Below are 22,960 nucleotides of genomic sequence, written 5' to 3'. Positions count from 1 at the left end.
GAATTAAAGCCGCTAGTTTATAAAGGCTCTGCCCGCAACCTCCTCAAGGGAAGAAAACCTCACGGAATGGTCACAAACAATGGGATGATCATACATGGTCTTCCCCAAAATTCACATCATAATTTATTCTTCAAATCAATCATCTGGACTCTAAGTGGCACTGTAAACACCTTGAGAACTTTTCAACAAAAGTTTTGCTTTTAACATAAGTTAACCAGAAAGCACACTCCATTTACCCACAGGGTAGCGCTGATGTCCATGTGCCAGTGTCCAGCAGAGCCTGTGTGACTTCTCTGCATCTTGCCTTTGTCTTCCTCCTCCTTCAGTTTCCGCTGAGCCTCTTCCTTGTCCTTGGCTCGCTTAAGACAGTAAGCTGTCTCCTGCTCTCTGATTTGTTGTTCAACTAATGGGAAGTTCTGTAATGCCTGAATCCTTTCTGAACGCTCGATTTCTTTACCATCCAACCACTGGAACAACAACAAAAAAAGTCAGCCAACACAGTGCATTTATCCCGAAGTTGCAATCTGAATGAGCCCAAGAGAACCTTACCTGCAAGACTAGAAATAATAAATAATACACACGGATACGGAGTTGAAAGCAAAGTAATGAATGGGAAATGTCAGGAACTTTGATCTAAATCAGTGTTTTACTTCACACAATTAATACAGTTTACAAAGCATCTTTACTGGTAATAACAATAAGTAGGTCTTCTGTGGAAACTGATTATTAATGACAAGCTCTCAAAATATATCAATTTTATAACTGCTCATTGTGTTAAGAATTTCAAAATCTCAGGTGAAGTCCCAAATGCTCTCTATGAGAAAGGGCCTTGTATATTACACAAAACTGAGCTCTAATGCAAATGGGCCCAGGAACCAACCCACGCCTTGATCTACAACTTGTAGCCTTCAGAACAACGAGATAAATTCCTGATGTTCAAGCTACCCTGTTTGCAGAATTTTGTTATCATAGCCCTAGGAAATAAGACATCTGTTAGGATAACTCTTGTCAAAGTAGATAACAAGCTTTCAATGAAATGGTATGTACTGATGAATCTATTTGCAGCAAAGGAAGGGAGACACAGATGTACAGAATGTACTTGTGGACACGCTGGGGGAAGGGAGGGTGGGATGGACTGGGAGAGCAGCATTGACATATACGCTGCTGCTGCTGCTGCTGCTAAGTCGCTTCAGTCGTGTCCGACTCTGTGCGACCCCATAGATGGCAGCCAACCAGTCTCTGCCGTCCCTGGGATTCTCCAGGCAAGAACACTGGAGTGGGTTGCCATTTCCTTCGCTACCATGTGTAAAACAGACAGCCAGTGGGAAGCTGCTGCACAGCACAGGGAGCTCAGGTCAGCGCTCTGTGATGACCTAGAGGGGTGGGGAGGGATGGGCTGGGGAGGCCCACGAGGGTGGGGATATGACTGATTATGACTGACTCATGGTGTTGTATGGAACACATCATTGTAAAGCAATTTTCCCTCGATTAAAACAAAAAAGATTCTGAAGCTCATCAGCCAATTTATAAATACTAGTAAACACATTTATCGGAGAAGGCAATGGCAAGCCACTCCAGTACTCTTGCCTAGAAAATCCCATGGATGGAGGAGCCTGGTAGGCTGCAGTCCATGGGGTCGCTAAGGGTCGGACACGACTGAGCGACTTCACTTTCACTTTTCACTTTCACACATTGGAGAAGGAAATGGCAACCCACTCCAGTGTTCTTGCCTGGAGAATCCCAGGGACGGGGGAGCCTGGTGGGCTTCCGTCTATGGGGTCACACAGAGTCGGACACGACTGAAGTGACTTAGCAGCAAACACATTTATGAGTACCATTTTTTGAAGAGAGGCTGTTGCCTGTTGTAGCAGCTGAATCACAACAGTCTTTCTGAAAGGAAAGACTTGACCTGAGACCTGTACATTAACCCAGAGAGAAGCAGGGAGTGTGGTTACTGTGAGAACGGTAGGCTTGGAGGTTCAGATCCCACTGGGGCCACTTGTCAGGTGTGTCACCTTAAACAAGGAGCCCCAGCTTTCCAAGGCCAGGCTCCCTCATCTCAGGATGCTTCTAATCACCTCCCTGCAAGGGTCCAGGAGCATCAGAGATGCTGTGTCCCGAGCCCCTGGAACAGCCCTGACCCAGGATTCAGTCTCCTGTCTGATGGCTCACACACCCCTAGCCCAACACTGTGGGGCTGACCAGGCCCAGCTGGGATGATGGCCCCACACCCTTCCTGGGAGAGGGCGCGTAGCATCCCTGTCTCTAAAATTCTGCTTCTCATCAGTTCATTTTTTCAGTAAGTGCTTGTAAATGATGACTGACCTGGACGATGTCTGAGCTACTATATCACTCATTCTAAATATATGTTCTAGATTCAATTATCTGAGTCGCTTATTCTTTTAATCAAAGACATTTTACATTAGGAAAAAAAATGTGTTCTATTAATTCAGCAATTTTGCCTACACAGAAGACAGCAGTCTAAACACAAATGTCCTCTGAGAATGAAGGACAAGGCCTGGGAGAAAGCCAGGGCCTCCACACATCTCTCTGTGCAGGGGCAAAATGCTGCTCCCGCTGCTGGGGGCGCAGGTCACCGAGAGAATGCAACTACTGGCCTGCGAGCTGGACCTGGGCGATCACAGGCTCCTCACCCCTCCCCTGTCCTGCAAGGTATGTTCTGCTCATCGTTCCCACACTAGGAGCTGTTCTAGGGGTTCAGCCTTGAGAGCGGAAGCTTCTGTTGAGACCCTCTGGACTGAACCCAGTTAAGGCCTCTCTACAAACCTGTGAGTTCTAGCTGGCGGGTACAGACCCCTACTCGTCTTGTTGCCCAGAACAAGCTTGGTAAGGAAGCTTCCTTGCTTATTAGACCCGCCACCTGCCAGTCTGTCTCCAGAGAGGCTGCCCCTTTCTCTGGTCTCTCCTTGCCCTCTGTGTATGGAGGCCTGTTCCACACTTCACTGGAGAAGTCTCGAGGTTTCAGACCAGCACATGCAGGTCAGGAGCTCTTGGAGTTATAACACATAAACATTAATAGTACTACTTAAATGTTCTCGGGTGTAGGATTTCTCTAGAAACCGTGTGTTGTTTCCTGGTTTGCAAAATTATCAGATATGGGGAGATGCGGCAGCAGAGATTAACACATAGAGTAGCAGTTCTCAAATGAGGTCCCTGGACCAGCGGCATCAGAGTCACCTGAGAGCCCGTTCTGAATGCAGACTCTTGGGTGCCCATCAGACCTACCGAATGGGGTACTTGGGCAGGGGGACGGTGGGGGTGGGAAGCAGTGAACATGAACCCTAAGTATTCCAAACCATATGAGAGCGCGAGAATTAACATAATGAGTGAGTTAATAAAAAGCAATAGTTAAAAAGAAAAAGACACAGGAGTTTTAGAGTATGAACTCACTCAGAAGTGTCCAATTCTATGTGACCACATGGACTGTAGCCCACCCAGGCTCCTCTGTCCATGGGATTCTCCAGGCAAGAATACTGGAGTGGGTTGCCATTTCCTCCTCCAGGGGATCTTCCTGACCCAGGGATGGAGCCCACGTAGCCACCTCAAAAGCCCTGAGATTTTTGGTGAGCTCTTAGTAATAATGCACGCCCTCTGTAACAATGACTTGAACTCATCAAGAAAGTTCAGTTCAACTCTGTGTATTCTGAATGAGAAAGGAGAAAAATATGCCTGTTTATTTTTCCAAACTTTATTAGAGTTATTAAAAATTTTTTTAAAGTTCAGTGAGCCAAAGAATTCATTTTGATTTTTCTGGAATATTCCGTTCTCTAAAACAACACATTCTCTGAAAACACTGGGAATAAATCAGGAATCACCGTGTAGTTGCTTGTTTTCATTTTTTTCTGAGAATTTCGTATCATGGAGATAAAGTGTACCTTAAGCTGCTGAAGAGTTGCCACCACGAACTGTCTGTAGCCGTCAAAGTCAGCACAGGGGTTTCCCATGAGGAAGAGCTCCTTCAGGTGGATGTTGCCTTGAAGCGTTTTAACACTGCTCAGCTCTCCGATGAAATTCACCGTCAAGTCAAGTTTTGTCAGCCCTTCACAGCCTGGTGGGAGAAAGGAAAAGAAAGCAAAGCCCAAAAAATCACCCAGGTACTAAAACGTGTACAGCAGCACATCACAGAAGAAACAGCGGCAGGTATTTGAAGTCTGTTCACTAACTGCACTGCTGACCAAGGATGGGGTGGGGAGGGAGTGGGGGTCAGGAGGGAGGGGTATATGCATGACTGTGGCTGATTCATGTCGATGTATGGCAAAAACTACCACAACGTTGTAAAGTACTTATCCTCCAGTTAAAATAAATAAAAATTTTAATGTTAAAAAAAAGGCTCAGTCCTGATTCACTTTTCTGTGTCTCCCTTTACTTTCAATCCCTGAGTCCCTCAGGTTGCAGGAAATCCTCTTCCTGCCCATATCTGCAGACATTTGGATTCAGTTACTAACTGGGGTGAAGAAAGTCAGGTCCAAGCTGCTGCTGGGGTGGGCGCTGCATCAGAACAAAGGTCTCTTTAGAAGGCACTGGAATCTGTGGGCCTGAGAATTTTACCAGGTACAGTGGTTAGGACTCATCTCAGCGCAAAGGGTGATGGCGGGAATTCCCCCAAAGAGAAGGCATTCCACAAAATCAAGCCTCAGAATTCATCTTTATAAAGTCACCAAAGAGACACAACAGCTCCAAGACCACCGAGCACTGAACCGAAGGCGCTAATAACTAATGAATACGAGTGTGGTCCTCAGAGGGATGACAGAAAAAGAAGGAGTCACTGAGCAGACTCTGGAGTAAATGTGACCCACCCGACCGTATCACAGAGATAGCCAGATGATATAGAAACCTGAATCAATTTCAAGTCTGAATTGACTCATCTGAATTCCACGAGCACTGGGTAGCTGGGAGTGGAGACCTTGGAATTCGACAGACCTGAGTTCAAGTCCTAGCTCTGACACGTCCTTGCTGTGTGATTTTGCAAAAGTCACAAGCCTCAGTCTTCTCAGCTGCAGTTATAATAGTACTGGTACCCGATTCAGAGATGCTTGTGAAGACAATAAAAGACGATTCATGTGAAGTACTTAGCACAGTGCCTGCCACTTAGGAAGCGTTGATAACCATGAGCTCGGATGAGAACCAGCCCAATTATCACCTGCCTGGTTCACGTGTGGCTTCTTAGCACATGTGCCTACAGTTTCCATGAGCAGTGAGTTTACCGTTTCTCACTACCAGCCAGAGAAGACCTGACCTTGTTTCTACGGCGGCCCTGCGGGAGAGATGCACAGAAGGCTGTCTCCCCGTGTGACTGGCTCACGGGTGCTGGATTAATATGGCAGACTTGGTAGGCGTCAATATCTAGAGAACCATCGCCAGTCGACAACCCAGTTCTACCTTGCTCCATGCTCATTTCTTCAAACTTACATACTCCACTTTTCCTACAGGCTTCCTGATGATACACTGCTTTTCTGTCATTGTTCTGTGGCTATAAAACTTAGGGTAAACTTTGGTTCCTGATACCTTGTATTAACTTCACCAATATGAACCAGATTGGTTCTGAATTCAACCTGATTCAGATTGGTTCATAGCTCTGCAATCGTGTCGCCGATGGCAAGGTGCCTCTCGTTTCTAGAGGCTGTATGATGGAGCCAATCCCACTGAATGATAGTGTTCTCACCCGCTTATTGATCCTAGCACCTGTCTCCACCTTGTCTAGAATCCCACCTGTCCCTCCTCTCTAGTCATACCCAAAGCCAGTCTCTTCCAAGTAAGTTAGTTCTAACTTAGCGCTTCCAGATATAGATTCTTACCCTCTATTCATCCATCCATCTATTCAGCAGTTACTGGGTACCTATGTATAAGTTGCTGACCCAGGTCTTCAGGATAAAGTGATAAAAAAGTACCCATGGTTTTTCACTTTAAACTTATGTGCAGTGTGAAGAAAAAGAAGAGAATGGCAGAAAAAGAAATTTTAATGTGCAAAGGCACCAAGAAGCGCATCTCAAGAGGTCGGCAGGACTCAGAGGTAGGCAGGCAACGCCCACTGAGACATCACAAGCCACCTGGACTCTACAGTCACTGGTTCTTCCATCTCAATCCCCGTGGGCTCTGCCCACAGTAGCTGGCTTCCACCCCAACATTCTACCATTCCAGTAGACTTGCTCCTCTAAAGGTGACCAAAGACAGTCCCACTGACAGATCTAATAGACCCTCTTCAATACACTATGTCACTCGAAGAGTCTGTTTGCATATGGCAGGACCGACCATGGACTGTCCCTTGAATCCCCCAACTGTCTTGAAACAGGGATACCACTCTCTCCGTGTTCTCCTTTATAATGTCATCTATTCCTCTTGATCTTTTACAGGCTTTTCCACCCCATCAGTGGTGATATAACCCAGATTTCTATCAATGACCCAATACTCCCCTCTCCTTATGGTCCTGATGACAACAGTCATGTTCACTGGTTTTACTAACCCCAGATTCTGATGACTCCCAAACAAGAAACCCATATCTACCATCCAACTGAACACACTCCTGTTTCTACATGTCTGCAAGACATTCCACATTCCACATGTCCAGACTGAATTCTCCACATTTTCTTTCACTTTCTACTCCTCAAAACAGCTTTTCTGCCTTCTTGATGTCTAGACTTTATTGATGTCAACACCATTCAGTTTGTATCTGACTGTATCACTTTGACTTTTGAAACTGCGTGTGTATTACTAAGGTAAAATATGAATTATTAAAAAGATGAATATCTAAAATACACAAGAACAACTCAACACTTTCATATATTCACGATTCAGCTACATATGTGAAGGAAACTCAATAACTTCTTATCTTCAAAACTGAATTTTTAATATATTTGCAAGGTTATCATATAAAAATTTTTTTTTAGCATTCAACTTATCAATACATAAAATAGACTCTTAGGTGTTTCTTTTTCCTCTTGATCCAGAATTTCATTGGGGAAGAAAAGGTCCTGGTCAAATACATCACCTGGGAACAGGTAATTTGTAAAAAACTGTTCAGAACAGTTCTATTCACAAGAGCAAACATAGTTAAAGACAATAAACAGTTACTTAAAACACATCGATATACTTGATAATTTAGTCATTAAATCATAATAATGTGAACTCAGTCATTATATGAAGAATGAATATGAAACTAGGCAAATATAATTAAGTTTATATCTCTATGCCTGTAAGTTTGCTTATATTAGCAAAATGTTAGATGGATTTTGTGAAGTGTAAAGGATATATCAGTGGTAGTCTGGCTTCAGATACAGGTTGCCTGGTATTTCTTAAGTTTACTTTGGGACACTTGCGAGATATTTTAACAATATTTTCTTCCATATAAGAAAAGACTGACATTTGGAAGACTCCAACAAACTAAAAAATTCAGATAATTTTTGGATTTTGCTGTAATTTTGTAGATGCAGAACCCTCCAAATGTTCATTATGTTTTTCAAAGTGATGAATCTTAATTTTTCTTCTGCTAGGCTTACACATAAGCAATTAAGCCACATCTGCCATTTGAAAGAACAATTCCTGCTGAACTAGCCAGCCAGAGAAAGCCTCCTCTTTGGAGTTAGGGTACCCCTGCCTTCAACTGAGCCCCACCCTTTATCGTCTGTGCTGAGAAGATCCAGCTCAATGACCCACAGGGGTCTGAATGTCACTGAAACCAACATGGTGATTTCCCAGGGGGGAGAGCTGACACTCACAGAAGCCCCTCCCATCTTCCCAGGTTAGGGTAGGTGAGGAGGAGCGGTGGAAAAAATAGGCACTTGATTCTATCCTGGTGAATTCACAATAAGAAAAAAGAAAGAGGGATACAGTTATGGTTTGCCGTCCAGCAAAATGAACAAACAAAAATCCAGCTTACGTTTAAGATTACACTGAGATTGACTCAAGTAGGTGAGCTGAGTATATACACATTCATCTCTACCTCAAACATTTAAATTAAACAAAAAGTAGACATTTGCCTAAAGATAAGGCACCCATCCCTCCCTACTGCCCAACTCCCCAGGCAACCCTGAGCCCAGTGCATCTGTTTTAGAGCTGGAAAGCAGAGCACCAAATGAGGAAGAGTCCACTGCAGACCAAGCGCCCAAAGCTCAAAGACAACAGTGACAATGCTGCCCTCTAGTGGTCCGTGGCCAACACATACCACAAACCCCAGAACTCTCCACCTCCTTTCGGATTCTTTGCTAAGAAAAAGAACAAGCCCTGGACAAGCCAACTGAGAGTGAGAGTTTACTTCTTTCTCCGACATCGTAGACTGACACTTCACTACTACAGAACATAGATATAAGGCAGATTTTGTTATTTCCTGCGTTCACGTGAGACCATGGTAATCAGGCTGGAGGGCGGTATCTGAGAGGAAGCAAAGGCCCCATTCCTAAGGCAGAAAGATGCCAGTAGTGGGAAGAACCATCTCAGCTCCAGCACTGATGATGGTTTGGGGGCTTTCTTAGTGATGACACTGTAGGTTTTGGGGATGAGCATTAAAAATGTATGACGAATATTTATGTCTTTATTGATACACAACCTCGATGGCCATTGAAATACCAATGTCAACACTGTGAGACAAATAGGCTAAAACCCAACATAACCTAAGCAATGTCCTCCTAACTGTAGCTCTTGGCAGACAGGAGGAGAGTCGGGAGAGCAGCTTGTCTGCTCCATGCCCCTGCCCACTTGCACCAAGTCCACGAGGTACTGCCAGCCAGGCAAGAGGCTGGATGCGTAAACACAACCTCACAACTGCAGAGTAAGCCCACACAGGCACCTAATCAACCAAACCCTTTGCAGTTTTAGCAGACACTGAGCGTTAAGAGACACCAAGGGGAAAAAAAATAACAGCACAAAATAGAAGCCTCCAGAGGAACACAGGAAACCTCCCAGAACATAGAACAATAAGACAGTGCCGTTTAAATAAGGAGTACAGGTGAAGCGACATGGAAGATCAATCTAGCAGGAGGTTCTACTAGATGAAAGGAGGTTCCACTAGGTTAAAGGAGGTTCCGCTAGGTTAAAGGAGGTTCTAGTGGAGATGAGAGAAAATAGGTGGGGGACATGCCTGTTATCTTGACTGTGGTGATGGCATCACGTGTGTGTGCATAGGTTCAAACTCAACAAACTGTATACATTAAGCAGGTGCAGTTTTCTGTACATCAATTAAACCTCAATGAAGTTATTTAAGAAGAAAGAACCACTGGGTTCCAAAGAGCACCAATGAGGAAGTCGACAAGAAAACCCACAAAATGGGAGAATATATCAACAAATCATTTATTTGATTGGACTCTAGCATTCAAAACATAAAAATAAGTCTTAAAATTCAACAGTTGAACAACAAATAACTAGGCTAGAAAATGGGCAAAGATTTTTGAATAAAGAAGATTTCTCCAAGGAAGATACACAAATGGCCAATAAGCACATTTTAAAAAATGCCCAAACTCATTCAGTTCAGTTCAGTCATTCAGTTCAGTTCAGTCGCTTAGTTGTGTCCGACTCTTTGCGACCCCATGAATCACAGCACACCAGGCCTCCCTGTCCATCACCAACTCCTGGAGTTAACTCAAACTCATGTCCATCAAGTCGGTGATGCCATCCAGCCATCTCATTCTCTGTCGTCCCCTTCTCCTTCCGCCCCCCAATCCCTCCCAGCATCAGAGTCTTTGCCAGCGAGTCAACTTGTCTCATGAGGTGGCCAAAGTATTGGAGTTTCAGCTTTAGCATCAGTCCTTCCAAAGAACAAGCAGGATTGATCTCCTTTCAGTTCAGTTCAGTTCAGTCGGCTCAGTCGTGTCCGACTCTTTGCGACCCCATGAATCACAGCACGCCAGGCCTCCCTGTCCATCACCAGCTCCCAGAGTTCACTCAAACTCATGTCCATTGAGTTGGTGATGCCATCCATCCATCTCATTCTCTGTCGTCCCCATCTCCTCCCGCCCCCAATCCCTCCCAGCACCAGAGTCTTTTCCAGTGAGTCAACTCGTCGCATGAGGTGGTCAGAGTATTAGAGCTTCAGTTTCAGCATCAGTCCTTCCAATGAACAATGGATCTCCTTGCTGCTGCTGCTGCTGCTGCTAAGTCACTTCAGTCGTGTCCGACTCTGCGTGACCCCACAGACGGAAGCCCACCAGGCTCCCCCGTCCTTGGGATTCTCCAGGCAAGAACACTGGAGTGGGTTGCCATTTCCTTCTCCAGTGTGTGAAAGTGAAAGTGAAGTTGCTCAGTCGGGTCCAACTCTTAGCGACCCCATGGACTGCAGCCTACCAGGCTCCTCCATCCATGGGATTTTCCAGGCAACAGTACTGGAGTGGCTTGCCACTGCCTTCTCCAATGGATCTCCTTGCTGCTGCTGCTGCTAAGTCGCTTCAGTCGTGTCCAACTCTGTGCGACCCCATAGATGGCAGCCCAACAGGCTCCCCCATCCATGGGATTTTCCAGGCAAGAGTACTGGAGTGGGGTGCCATTGCCTTCTCTGGCATATCTGCATTACTCGGCCCTAAAAAAGAAGGAAATGATGCCACCTGTAGCAACATGGATAAACCCAGAGGTTATTATACTAGGTGAAGTAAGTCAGAAAGAAAGACAAATGCCATATGATATCACTCGTATGTGGAATCTAAAATGACACAAATTAACTTATTTATACAATAGAAATGGACTCAAAGAAATAGAGAATAGAGTTATGCAAGTGTGGAACAGATTGATTGGGAGTTAGGGATTAGGAGAAGCAAACTATTATATATAGAATGGATAAACAACAAGGTCCTATTGTATATCACAGGGAACTGTATTCAGTATCCTGTGATAAACCATAATGGAAAAAATATAGAAAAGAATGTTTATCTATGTGTCTATATATCTATCTATATATTGAATCACTTTGCTGTACAGCAGAAATTAACACCACCTTGTAAGTCATCTATACTTCAATAAATTTTTTAAAAAACTTGAAAAATCCACAAGCTTCCCAGAATCCCATGGTATAGAATGTTTCTGATAACATTTTTTTTTAGTGTTTCAAACCCACTTGGGTACTTTATTTTGCCTCCAAAATACCCAGAATCACTTCTTCACCTATACTTATACATCCTGAATCCCCTATGGTACCTAAAATAGCACTGAATATATAGGTCAAAAAGAATGATATGATTGGATATTCCCAAACACGATATATTTGGATCATGCCACCCTTGGGATTAAACCCTGAAATGAGATATGACATGCTAAATTGCTTCAGTTGTGTCCAACTCTTTGTAACCCTATGGACTGTAGCCAGCCTGGCTCCTCTGTCCATGGCATTCTCCAGGCAAGAATACTGGAGTGGGTTGCCATTTCCTTCTTCAGGGGATCTTCCCGACCCAGGGATTAAACCTGTATCTCTCATGTCTCCTGCACTGGCAGGAGGGTTCTTTACCACTATCACCACCTGGGAAGCCAATTGAGAAGAGATGATAAAGTCCTGGAAATTAATAACCCTGCTCTCAATCAAATTCAAGGTAGTTATTGTGATTTTGTTAGAGTGAAGATGACTTTGTTTTTTTGGGCTCCAAAATCACTGCAGATGCTGATTGCAGCCATGAAATTAAAAGACGCTTGCTCCTTGGAAGGAAAGTTATGACCAACCTTGATAGTATATTAAAAAGCAGAGACATTACTTTGCCAACCAAGGTCCGTCTAGTCAAGGCAATGGTTTTTCCCGTGGTCATGTATGGATGTGAGAGTTGGACTGTGAAGAAAGCTGATCGCCGAAGAATCAATGCTTTTGAACTGTGGTGTTGGAGAAGACTCTTGAGAGTCCCTTATTCTGCAAGGAGATCCAACCAGTCCATTCTAAAGGAGATCAATCCTGGATGTTCATTGGAGGGACTGATGCTAAAGCTGAAACTCCAATACTTTGGCCACCTCATGCGACGAGTTGACTCACTGGAAAAGACTCTGATGCTGGGAAAGGTTGGGGGCGGGAGGAGAAGGGGACGACGGAGAATGAGATGGCTGGATGGCATCACCGACTCTGTGGACATGAGTTTGAGTGAACTCCGGGAGTTGGTGATGGACAGGGAGGCCTGGCGTGCTGTGATTCATGGGGTCGCGGAGAGTTGGACACGACTGAGCGACTGAACTGAACTGAACTGAACTGAAGATGAGATGCTGCTGCTGCTGTTAAGTCACTTTAGTTGCGTCCGACTCTGTGTGACCCCATAGACGGAAGCCCACCAGGCTCCCCCATCCCTGGGATTCTCCAGGCAAGAACACTGGAGTGGGTTGCCATTTCCTTCTCCAATGTGTGCAAGTGAAAAGTGAAAGTGAAGTCGCTCAGTCATGTCTGACCCTTAGCGACCCCACGGACTGCAGCCTACCAGGCTCCTCCATCCATGGGATTTTCTAGGCAAGAGTACTGGAGTGGCTTGCCTTCTCCGGATGAGATGCTATATACCTTCAAATTCCCGTGGAAAGACAAGGATGGAAAAGAAACACCAAAAATTGTCTCCTGGGGAGAAGTTCCTCAAACTAATCACCTTGAGATATTGCCAAGAGAAATACCGCCAAGTGAAGGAGGTATGTATTTGAAGAAAAACATAATTAACTAGTTGCCCTGAAGACACATTGTCAATCTCTTGAGTGGAGTATCAGGGTAATGACACGCTTTTCTTCAGAGGTTCACCAGTGCTAAATGGACACTGTCAGTATTATGGCTACAGAATCAAGGGTAGAGATGCATACAATTTATAAAAGACAAAGGGAGTCCAGCACACATCAGGACTTCAACATTTCATTAGTATGCCCTGGCTTTAAGGCAAAAAGCTACTCAAGAATTACACAAGAGAATAAAATTCGATTGGTAAGTGCCCACATCCACCAACTTGAGAGAATTCATGAAACTTATGAAACTAATCAGAGCCTCAGTGAAGAGCACACAGTTTAGTGTTGAAGAATCAGATGAAAGCTGAGCTTACTTAGAAGCCCCAGCCCAGCAACTGCAGATTTAGTCTTCAAAGATATAACCAGCTCTCCTTAGGTGAATGCAAATCAGAACCACAATGAGATACCACTCCACACCCACTAGAATGATCTCCTTAGGTGAATGCAAATCAGAACCACAATGAGATACCACTCCACACCCACTAGAATGGCTACTACAAAAATTAAATAAAAACAGAAAATGACAAGTGTTCATCAGGATGTAGAGAAACTGGAGGCCTCATAAATTGCTAGTGGGAATGGCAAATGGTGTGATTGCTTTGGAAAACATTTGGCAGTTCCTGAAAATAGAATTAAGCACAGAGTTACCATATGACCCAGCAATTCCATTCCTTGGTATACTAAACTAACAGAAAACATATGTTTATGCAAAAATTTGTACATTAATGTTCACAGAGGCTATACTCATAATAACCAAAAAGTGGACACAACTCAAATATGCATCAGCTAATGAACAGGTAAACAAAATGAGGTGTATCCGTATTGAAATATTACTGAATATCATTATTATTATTCGGAATATTATTATCATTATTAGAATATTATTCGGCCCTTAAAAGGATTAAGTACTGATGCATCCTACAACATGGATGGACCCTGGACACACTAGGCTAAGAAGTCAGAAGACCAAATATTGTCCATAGATTGTTTGATTCCACTTACATGACATGTTCAGGATGGGAAAATCTATGGAGACAGAAAGCAGAGGAGGGGTTGTTAGGGGCTGGGATAGGAGGTGAACGGGGAGTGAATGCTAGTGAATACGGGAATTTCTTTGGGGGTGACAAAAATGTTCCAGAATTAGATAGTGATGATGGGTCCACTACCTTGCAAATACACTAAAAATCACTGAATCGTGTATTTTCAGACAGTGAATTTTATGTTGTTGTTAAGTCGCTAAGTCATGTCTGACTTTGTGACCCCACAGACCATTACATAAACTATATCTCAAATTTCAAAGTACTGAATGGTCCAAATATTTCCATTTAGAAACATTTACATGATGAATCTGAAGTACATTAGAGAGATTACATGCAAAGAATGAAATTATTAAACTTAGAACTTTTATGGACTATATTTGTATTCAGAAATCATAAAGAAGAAAGAAAAAGACTGATAAATTGGAGTATACCCATTTTAAAAATAAGACTTCTGAACAATACCAGCATCTTGATTGAAACAAAAGTAGCAGACTCAAGAGAAAAGATTTATAACATATATAACAAGGTATTAATATCTGGAATATATAAGAGCATATGAAGAAAAATCAGTAGAGAAAATGGCCAAAAGTTATGAAACAGTTATTCACAGAAGAAAAAATATAAATATTCAATAAACATCTGAAAGGTTATAGGGAAGATCAATAATAATAAGTGAGGTACAGATTTTAAAATTTGCTAGAGAACAATGTCTTCTGATCATTAAGAAAAGATTGCTTATAAAAAATATTATGAAGCTGGGGGAAAAATGGGTATTCACACTGACCACCAGTACAAGTGGAAATCTGGAACAATATTTTCCAAAACTATGCATGTTAAAACCAAGGAATTCTATTTCTAAGACTCTACCCTAGAAAAAAATTTACACATGTACACAGAGTGCAATGTAGAAAGATGCTCGTTGCAGCCAAGCTGTTAGAGCAAAACGCTGGAACCACCCAAGGGTCCATCTGCAGATCAGTGGCTGGATACCTCAGTCTACAATCATTCCATTACCCAGGCCTCCCCACCTTTCCTGGATATCAGAAAACCAAGGCAATTTCATGGAAGAAATTCATTCTGAAAACAATATTCATAGTATGATCCTGTTGATACAAAGCAAAATGTAGTAAAACCACCTTCTATACACCACAGGGTTAATACCGCTGACTCAGGGAAGGAAGCTGGGTTAGGAAGGGGCCAAAGGGACTCCCACTTTTGAATTTATGTATCTTACTATCGTCTGACTTTTTCCAACGAGAATGACAAATATAAGACTGAGGTAAAAATGTTAATTTGAAAAGTCTGCCTACTGTTTAAGCAATACTGTTTAAGTCTAATTTTAAATATCAATTTTTATTACTAATACATTATTAGAAGAAAATTCTTACCTTCCAGATTTTCAATTTTTTCAATGTTGTTTAAAGCTAAATTCAAATATTCAAGTTTCTTGAGTTTGCTAACATTTTCTGAAACACACAAATAATGGAATTAGTTAACCTTCAAGATAAAAGACATTTTTGCATATCTGTTATGAAAATGACAAGAATCTAAGAATCATTAAGGTTATCCAAAATCATGTTGCTTTTCTAAACCTGTATCTGTACATCAGACATGGTTGGTTGCCTACTCAGCATCCATTTCTCCCTCTGTTCTTCCTGAGGGAACCCAGTTCTGCTCTTGTCTCTACCCAGCCCTAATTCTGGGGTTAGGCTTAACCAAGCAGGCCAAGTGCATTGTAATCCCATGTTCCTTGGTAGTGACAGCTCGGGAGCCCAGGCTTAAGTCAACCTGCCCAGAGCAGTCTCCTGGCAACTGTGGTACAGAAGAGGGTGTGTGCACCCTGTACTCCTGATCAGAGGAGAAAGAATGGCCTGTATTTCATGCTTGTGAATTTCCTTTATCTCTTTTGTGTGTGTGCTCAGTCGCTCAGTCTTGTCTGACTCTTTGCAACCCTTTGGACTACAGCCTGCCAGGTTCCTCTTTCCATGGAATTTTTCAGGTGAGAATGGAAAAACTATCTTTACTGACTTGCAGTCATCTTGCAAAGCTGAAGGAATCAGCTGTAGGATGAAGCCCACAGTGGCTGGTGCAGCAGAGAGAAGGAACCAACCAACCAACCCTGGAGGCTGGCCTGTCTCTAGAGTTAATAGTTGGGTTAGAGGATAGATTTCCTCACGGCTAAGTCATTTTGAGTTGTGTTTTCCTTTGCTTGAAGTCAAAATCATTCTGATACAGGATTATGGCTTTAAATAAATATGCAAACCCATTTAGACAAAGCAAAAGCATAAATAAGGAATTGCTCGAGGGTGGGGCCCTTTAAAAACAGCTTAAATAATACCATAGCTTACACTGCTGAGCGCTTATTACAAGTCATACAATTTTCTAAGCATTCTGCATATTATCTCATTTAATCTTCCTAATAACCCTATGAAGTAAAAACTACTATTGTCTCCCTTACACAAATGAGAACATCAAGGTGCAGAAAATTAATCCAGTTATTCAAGGTTAAGTGGCAGAGCCAGGAAATCTGACTGCAGAGTCTGGCACTAAATCATTACATTGCACTTTCAAAGGAGAGTCCTTTCTAAGACAACATGAATACAGAAAACCCTGCTAAGAAACATGCATCAGGGCAGGCTCACTTAATACTTCCTCTGCACCATTTCCCAGGGATATCATGACAGTCAGATATGATGATTTATAACCATAACCTTTATCATCATCAATATTCATCTAAAATTTATAAATATCACATATTTGTTCCCATAGACTTGAGAATAAAAATTCACCTCACCGAGCCTCAGTTTACTCATTTTTTTAAATGAGGATTTTTGAACAAAAAGCTTCTCTCAGCAATTATACCATCCTAAGTGATACTGATGCTGACAAGAGTTCCAAACCAATATCCAAGTATTTGATCGTCAGAGATATGTAGAGCTCTAGGTGCCAAAGATTATAATAGAGCATCTAGTCCATACCCCAAACAGAAATAAAGTTATCATTGTTAAAACTGTACAATAAAATACCTTTCCTTCTCCATTTTTGTTATATGTATAACCCTCTAAATGCTAAACTGTATAACCTCTAAATGCTAACCTGTAGAAGAAAAGTTAAGATTTGTTTTGTAAGGGTTTCCTAGATTAAATTAAATCAAGGACAATGGGCCAAACTGATTAGAAAAAAAAAATCTCTATAAGGAAAAATATACAGAGCTTCCTGGGTGCCTGGAACAGGGGGTTAGTGTTCTAGGCCAAACCATCCTGGGATCAGTTCCCACCCAAAGGCTATACAACCAGACTACAAACCCATCCCCAGGAGCTGACTGTGGCTCAGATCATGAGATCCTTATTGCCAAATTCAGGCTTAAATTGAAGAAAGTAGGGACAACCACCACTAGACCATTCACTTATGATCCAAATCAAATCCCTTACAACTATACAGTGGAAGTGACAAACAGATCCAAAGGATTAGATCTGATAGAGTGCCTGAGGAACTATGAACAGAAGTTCATAAGGTAGTACAAGAGGTAGTGATTAAAACCGTCCCCAAGAAGAGGAGATGCAAAAGGCAAAAGGGCTGTCTGAGGAGGTCTTACAAATAGCTGAGAAAAGAAGAGAAGCGAAAGGCAAAGGAGAAAAGGAAAGATACACCTATCTGAATGCAGAGTTCCAGAGAATAGCAAGGAGAGACAAAAAAACCTTCCTCAGTGATCAGTGCAAAGAAATAGAGGAAAACAATAGAATGAGAAAGACTAGTGATCTCTTCAAGAAAATTAGAGATACCAAGGGAACATTTCAGGCAAAGATGGGCTCAATAAAGGACAGAAACGGAATGGACTTAATAGAAGCAGAAGATATTAAGAAGAGGTGGCAAGAATACACAGAAGAACTGTACAAAAAAGATCTCAATGACCCAGATAACCATGATGGTGTGATCACTCACCCAGAGCCAGACATCCTGGAGTCCAAAGTCAAGTGGGTCTTAAGCATCACTACAAACAAAACTAGTAGAGTGATGGAATTCCAGCTGAACCATTTCAAGTCCTAAAAAATGATGCTGTGAAAGTGCTACACTCAACATGCCAGCAGATTCAGAAAACACAGCAGTGGCCACAGGACTACAAAAGGTCAGTTCTCAATCCAGTCCCAAAGAAAGGCAACGCCAAAGAAAGTTCAAACCAACGCACAATTGTACTCATCTCACACGCTAGCAAAGGAATGCTCAAAATTCTCCAAGTGAGGCTCCAACAGTATGTGAACTGAGAACTTCCAGGTGTTCAAGTTGGATTTAGAAAAGTCAGAAGAACTAGAGATCAAACTGCCAACATCTGCTGGATCACTGAAAAAGCAAGAGAATTCTAGAAAAAGATCTACTTCTGTTTCATTGACTATGCTAAAGCCTTTGAGTGTGTGGATTACAACAAACTGTGGAAAATTCTTCAAGAGATGGGAATACCAGACCACCTGACCTACCTCCTGAGAAATCTGTATTCAGGTCAAGAAGCAACAGTTAGAACTGGACATGGAACAACGGACTGGTTCCAAATTGAGAAAGGAGTACGTCAAGGCTGTATACTGTCACCTTGCTTATTTAACTTATGTGCAGAGTTCAGTTCAGTTCAGTTGCTCTGTCATGTCTGACTCTTTGTGACCCCATGGACCGCAGCATACTAGGCCTCCCTGTCCATCACCAACTCCTGGAGTTTATCCAAACTCATGTCCATTGAGTCTGTGATGCCATCCAACCATCTCACCCTCTGTCGTTCCCTTCTCCTACCGCCTTCAATCTTTCCCAGCATCAGGGTCTTTTCCAATGAGTCAGCTCTTTGCATCAGGTGGCCAAAGTATTGGAGTTTCAGCTTCAACATCGGTCCTTCAAATGAACACTCAGGACTGATCTCCTTTAGGATGGACTGGCTGGATCTCCTTGCAGTCCAAGGGACTCTCAAGAGTCTTCTCCAACACCAAAGTTCAAAAGCATCAGTTCTTTGGTGCTCAGCTTTCTTTGTAGTCCAACTCTCACATCCATACACAACTACTAGAAAAACCACAGCCTTGACTAAACAGACCTTTGTTGGCAAAGTAATGCTTATTTAACTTATATGCAGAGTATACCATGCGAAATGCCGCGCTGGATGAAGCACAAGCTGGAATCAACATTACTGACAGAAATATCAATAACCTCAGATATGCAGATGACACCACTCTTATGGCAGAAAGCAAGGAGGAACTAAAGAGCCTCTTGATGAAAGTGAAAGAGGAGAGTGAAAAAGTTGACTTAAAACTCAACATTCAAAAAACTAAGATCATGGCATCTGGTTCCATCACTTCATGGCAAATAGATGGGGAAACAGTAGAAACAGTGGTGGACTTTATTTTCCTGGGCTCCAAAATCACTGCAGATGGTGACTTCAGCCATGAAATTAAAAGAAGCTTGCTCCTTGGAAGTAAAGTTATGACCAACCTAGATAGCATATTAAAAAGCAGAGACATACTTTACCGACAAAGATCCGTATAGTCAAAACTATGTTTTTTCCCAGTAGTCATGTATGGATGTGAGAGCTGGACCATAAATAAAGCAAAGCACTGAAGAACTGATGCTTTTGAACTGTGGTGTTGGAGAAGACTCTCGAGAGTCCCTTGGACTGCAAGGAGATCAAATCAGTCAATTCTAAAAGAAATCAGTCCTAAATATTCATTGGAAGGACTGATGGAGAAACTGAAACTTCAATACTTTGGCCACCAGATGCGAAGAACTGACTCATTGGAAAAGACCCTGACTCTTGGGAAAGTCTGAAGGCAGGAGGAGAAGGGGATGACAGAGGATGAAATGGTAGGATGGCATCACCGACTGGATGGACATGAGTCTGAGCAAATTCCGGGAGTTGGTGATGGACAGGGAAGGCTGGTGTGCTGCAGTCCTTGGGGTCACAAAGAATCAGACATGACTGAGTGACTGAACTGAACAAACCCATCCCCCAGTTCAGTCCGCCCTGAGCCTTTCAACATCTGGCCAGGCCTGAGGCTGGCTCATGGGGAAACTGTGACCAACGGAGATTCTGGGAGTGTATCCTCTCAGGCTCTGAGTCAGTAAGTCTGGGGTGAGGCCCTGGCCCCATTTTAACAGACCCTGGACAGTCTTCAGGTGACCCCTGGAGCCACACCAAGCAGAATCTACCCCTCACCCCACTGCCAGCCCATCTGGAGCTCCCCAGGAAGAACAGAGCTACAGCAAAGGCAAGTGTTTTGCAAACTGCTCCCTCTAGGGCCCAAGAGCACGTCTGAATCCTCCAGAAACAGTTTTGCTTGCTAAATAAGCACCTAAATGCCTATGGGTGGAGTTGTGCTGAAAAATCCCATTATTAGGACTTAAAAGCGTGTTTAATTTAAGAATACTTTGGAAGCAAAAATTCAAGCTTTCTCACAGCTCTGAAAAGGACTGAAATACTATGCTGCTAATTAGTAATTGTGACTGACCCAGCTGTGGAGATGAAGATTTCGAGAACTCTGTTAGAGAGGCACAATTAGGACAACTCTCTAATGCCCTCGTGATAAAAGCGGGTGGTTTTCTGTAACAACCTTTTTAATGGGACAATGTGCCAGAGTTTCTAATTTCTGGTAAAGTACAAGATGCCGAAATAAGTATCTGAAGGAATATAATGAATTTTAATAAACCTTCAAAAAGTATGCAAATTCTAGACTTTTTGTTTCCCTAGAGCCCATTTTTGGTTATCCACTAATCTTCAGGCGACTAACTACATCACCAGAGCTGCTAACCACAGTGATGGTACCACTAGGGGCCAGGCACTTCTTTCTTGTGGGTGGTGAAGGGGGTAGGGCTCAGCGCTAAGCACATTGTTCCGTTCAGCTCTAATACCACACATATCTATGTGTCAGATGCTGTTGGCCCCTTTTACAGACTCAAGACTAAGACACAGAACAACAGTTAACTGACTTCCCTAATGGCACAGTTTTTTTAGTGGCAGAGGCAATGTTCAAACCTGGATCTACATGCTCATACCACTAAGCTTCTCTATGGCTTCTCTGAGGGTTGGCGGTGGGCGGGGTGGGGGGGCTGCTTCTGCTTCCATGTGGCAGGACCCCCCCACTACTGTGACTCCACAGGCTTCTCTTCTCTCTGCTCCCTTAACTCATTCCTCCCAGGGGCGGGGGTGTCAATTGGATGGGCAGGGCTGACTCACCTGATGGGGTGAGCTGGGAGAAGGAACTGGGCGTGCCCGTCCCACTCTCTCCCAGGTCTGGGGTCTCCACCTCCTCCTGCCACAAATTACCGTAGGGAAGCCTGCGGTGATTGAGTTCTGCATGCAGCTGGGTGGTGCGTATGCTTAATTCTGGGGGCACCGCAAGAGTAAGCCATACTCTCCAGAGTTTTTACTAGTTATATTGCTGATTTTTGGTTCTCCATCTACCTGTTTATTTTTACCTCTCATTTCATTCCAAACTGGAGCAGCAAACAGGGCTGTCATTGTGAGCCCCTCTAAATACCCAATCCTGAGCACGATGCCTGGCACACATACTTTCTCGATACATACAGTAAACCTAGCTATCCCAGGCTGGGATCTGACAAGGATTTACTCAGTTCTCACATAGTCCTTTCAGGTCCATGACAAATGCCTGGATTCCTCTCTTTGACACTTTTTAAAAATCAGGTTTTAAAGGAACAGGTCAACTAATGTGTTCCCAGCCATCAACGGGTCCTCCGGACTCCTTGATGGAGATCCCTGGGGCAAAGGAGATGGACCGGGCACAGAAAGGTTCGGGGAACCAGTTCCATCAACAGCCACTGAGAGATGGTTGTGTCTATTCCTCCATGCAATTCTCTTTCTTCCTCTAAGAAATAACACTGCATTTGCCAATATTCTGCCATTCAAAATGTTAAAGAAACCATGGGAACAAAGTCCTGAAGACTTACCAATTTTTCCGATGAGGTTATTTTGAAGATAGAGGATTTTTAAATCCCGGCACCACTTGTCAATATGCTCGAGTCTTTCTATTTCTTGCTGATGCAAGGAGAGTTCCTCCAGGGAAAAAATTACACAGCCATTGTGCTCAGCATTCCGTCTAACGAGATCTTCTGTGACTGAAAGAAAATGTGTTACGCATTACATCTCCATCCCCACTAAAATTAAGCTGTTAATGCACTGGTTTTTCCTCGCAGTGAGACATGAATTCTCCAGGCCCAAGTCATTTTTCCGAAGGAAACAGATCAGAGAAGTGCTGCCTCCTGTTGGGAGTTTTTATGACACTAGCGTAACTCCAAAGAAAGAGGCGATGAGACGTTTTGCCTTATGCTGGAATCTACTTACATTTCGCTGGATGGATGGAGACCAAGTTGATCGGTAATGACCGTGAGGACTGGGATCCTGAGGCGGTACCACATAAAACTGGGTGAGACCCACTAAGTAATCCAAGACAGAGGCATGGTATGGCTGACAGAGGACAGAAATAGGAAAGCATCTCCATCCAATAGCCACAACCATTCCGTAAGGAAAGGTTCACTCACTCACTCATTCATTCACCTGGCATTTATTTAACTAGAGTGGAAGAGACAGAAGAGAAATAACCCCAGACTTTACAGGGCAGTCTTATAAAGCAACCACCACTGGATCTGTTTCCAGGAGGAATGAAAGAAGCTGATCGCCGAGGAAGGGGCTGCAAGAGCCCCACTCTCCCCTGACAGGACTGATGCATAGCACTGGGCCGGCCTGATGTACATGATGATGGTGGTACCGAAGGACTGGAGACAACACTCGGGTCCACACTTGCAGCCAAGAACAGGATGCGAATCCTCTTCACAGTTGGGTTGTGAGAACTTTGGGTTGGCCAAAAAGTTTGTTCCGCTTTTTCTGTAACATGGAAAACCCAAACAAACTTCCTGGCCAACCCAATATGTAATAAAAAACAAGGAGGCAATCACAATGGAGAATACTTGTACTTTCCAGTGCTATTAAAGAAACTATGAATCCATTTGAACCCTCACATTTTAGATGGAATGTGGAAATAATCACATCCATCCCACAAGATAATAAAGATTCTCCTCTTGCCATTTACAGGGTGCCAAGAGTTGTCCTAAATGCTTCGTGTGCATGAACATGTGAATAGGGGCCACTATTATTTACATTTGTTAGATGACAACTTGAGGTTCAGAGAGTTTAAGTAACTTGCCCAGGGTCCAGCTATTATAGTAAGTGCTAGAGCCAAGTGACCATGTGCTCTGAACCACTACGCTCCACT

At 43.2% G+C, this 22,960-nt stretch overlaps 1 protein-coding gene across 2 annotated transcripts in view; it reads right to left on the bottom strand.

The window, feature by feature from the left end:
• The window catches only part of DNAAF11 (dynein axonemal assembly factor 11), a 72,893-nt gene that overhangs the window by 39,956 nt on the left and 9,977 nt on the right, over positions 1-22,960 (bottom strand). For both annotated transcript variants that reach the window (XM_055432370.2, XM_055432371.2), the window contains exons 2-5: positions 21,639-21,806; positions 15,095-15,172; positions 3,897-4,069; positions 241-467 (exon numbers count right to left, since the gene is read on the bottom strand). In XM_055432370.2, the coding sequence (XP_055288345.1) occupies positions 241-467; positions 3,897-4,069; positions 15,095-15,172; positions 21,639-21,806 (646 nt within the window). The remainder of the gene's footprint in view (positions 1-240; positions 468-3,896; positions 4,070-15,094; positions 15,173-21,638; positions 21,807-22,960) is intronic.

This window comes from Moschus berezovskii, chromosome 16 (genome assembly GCF_049115385.1).
Source record: "Moschus berezovskii isolate FMDL1 chromosome 16, NW_MosBer_1.0, whole genome shotgun sequence".
Lineage (NCBI taxonomy): Eukaryota > Metazoa > Chordata > Mammalia > Artiodactyla > Moschidae > Moschus > Moschus berezovskii.
The sequence above is the reverse complement of the archived record's forward strand: the minus strand, read 5'-3'. Positions and strand labels throughout refer to the sequence as shown.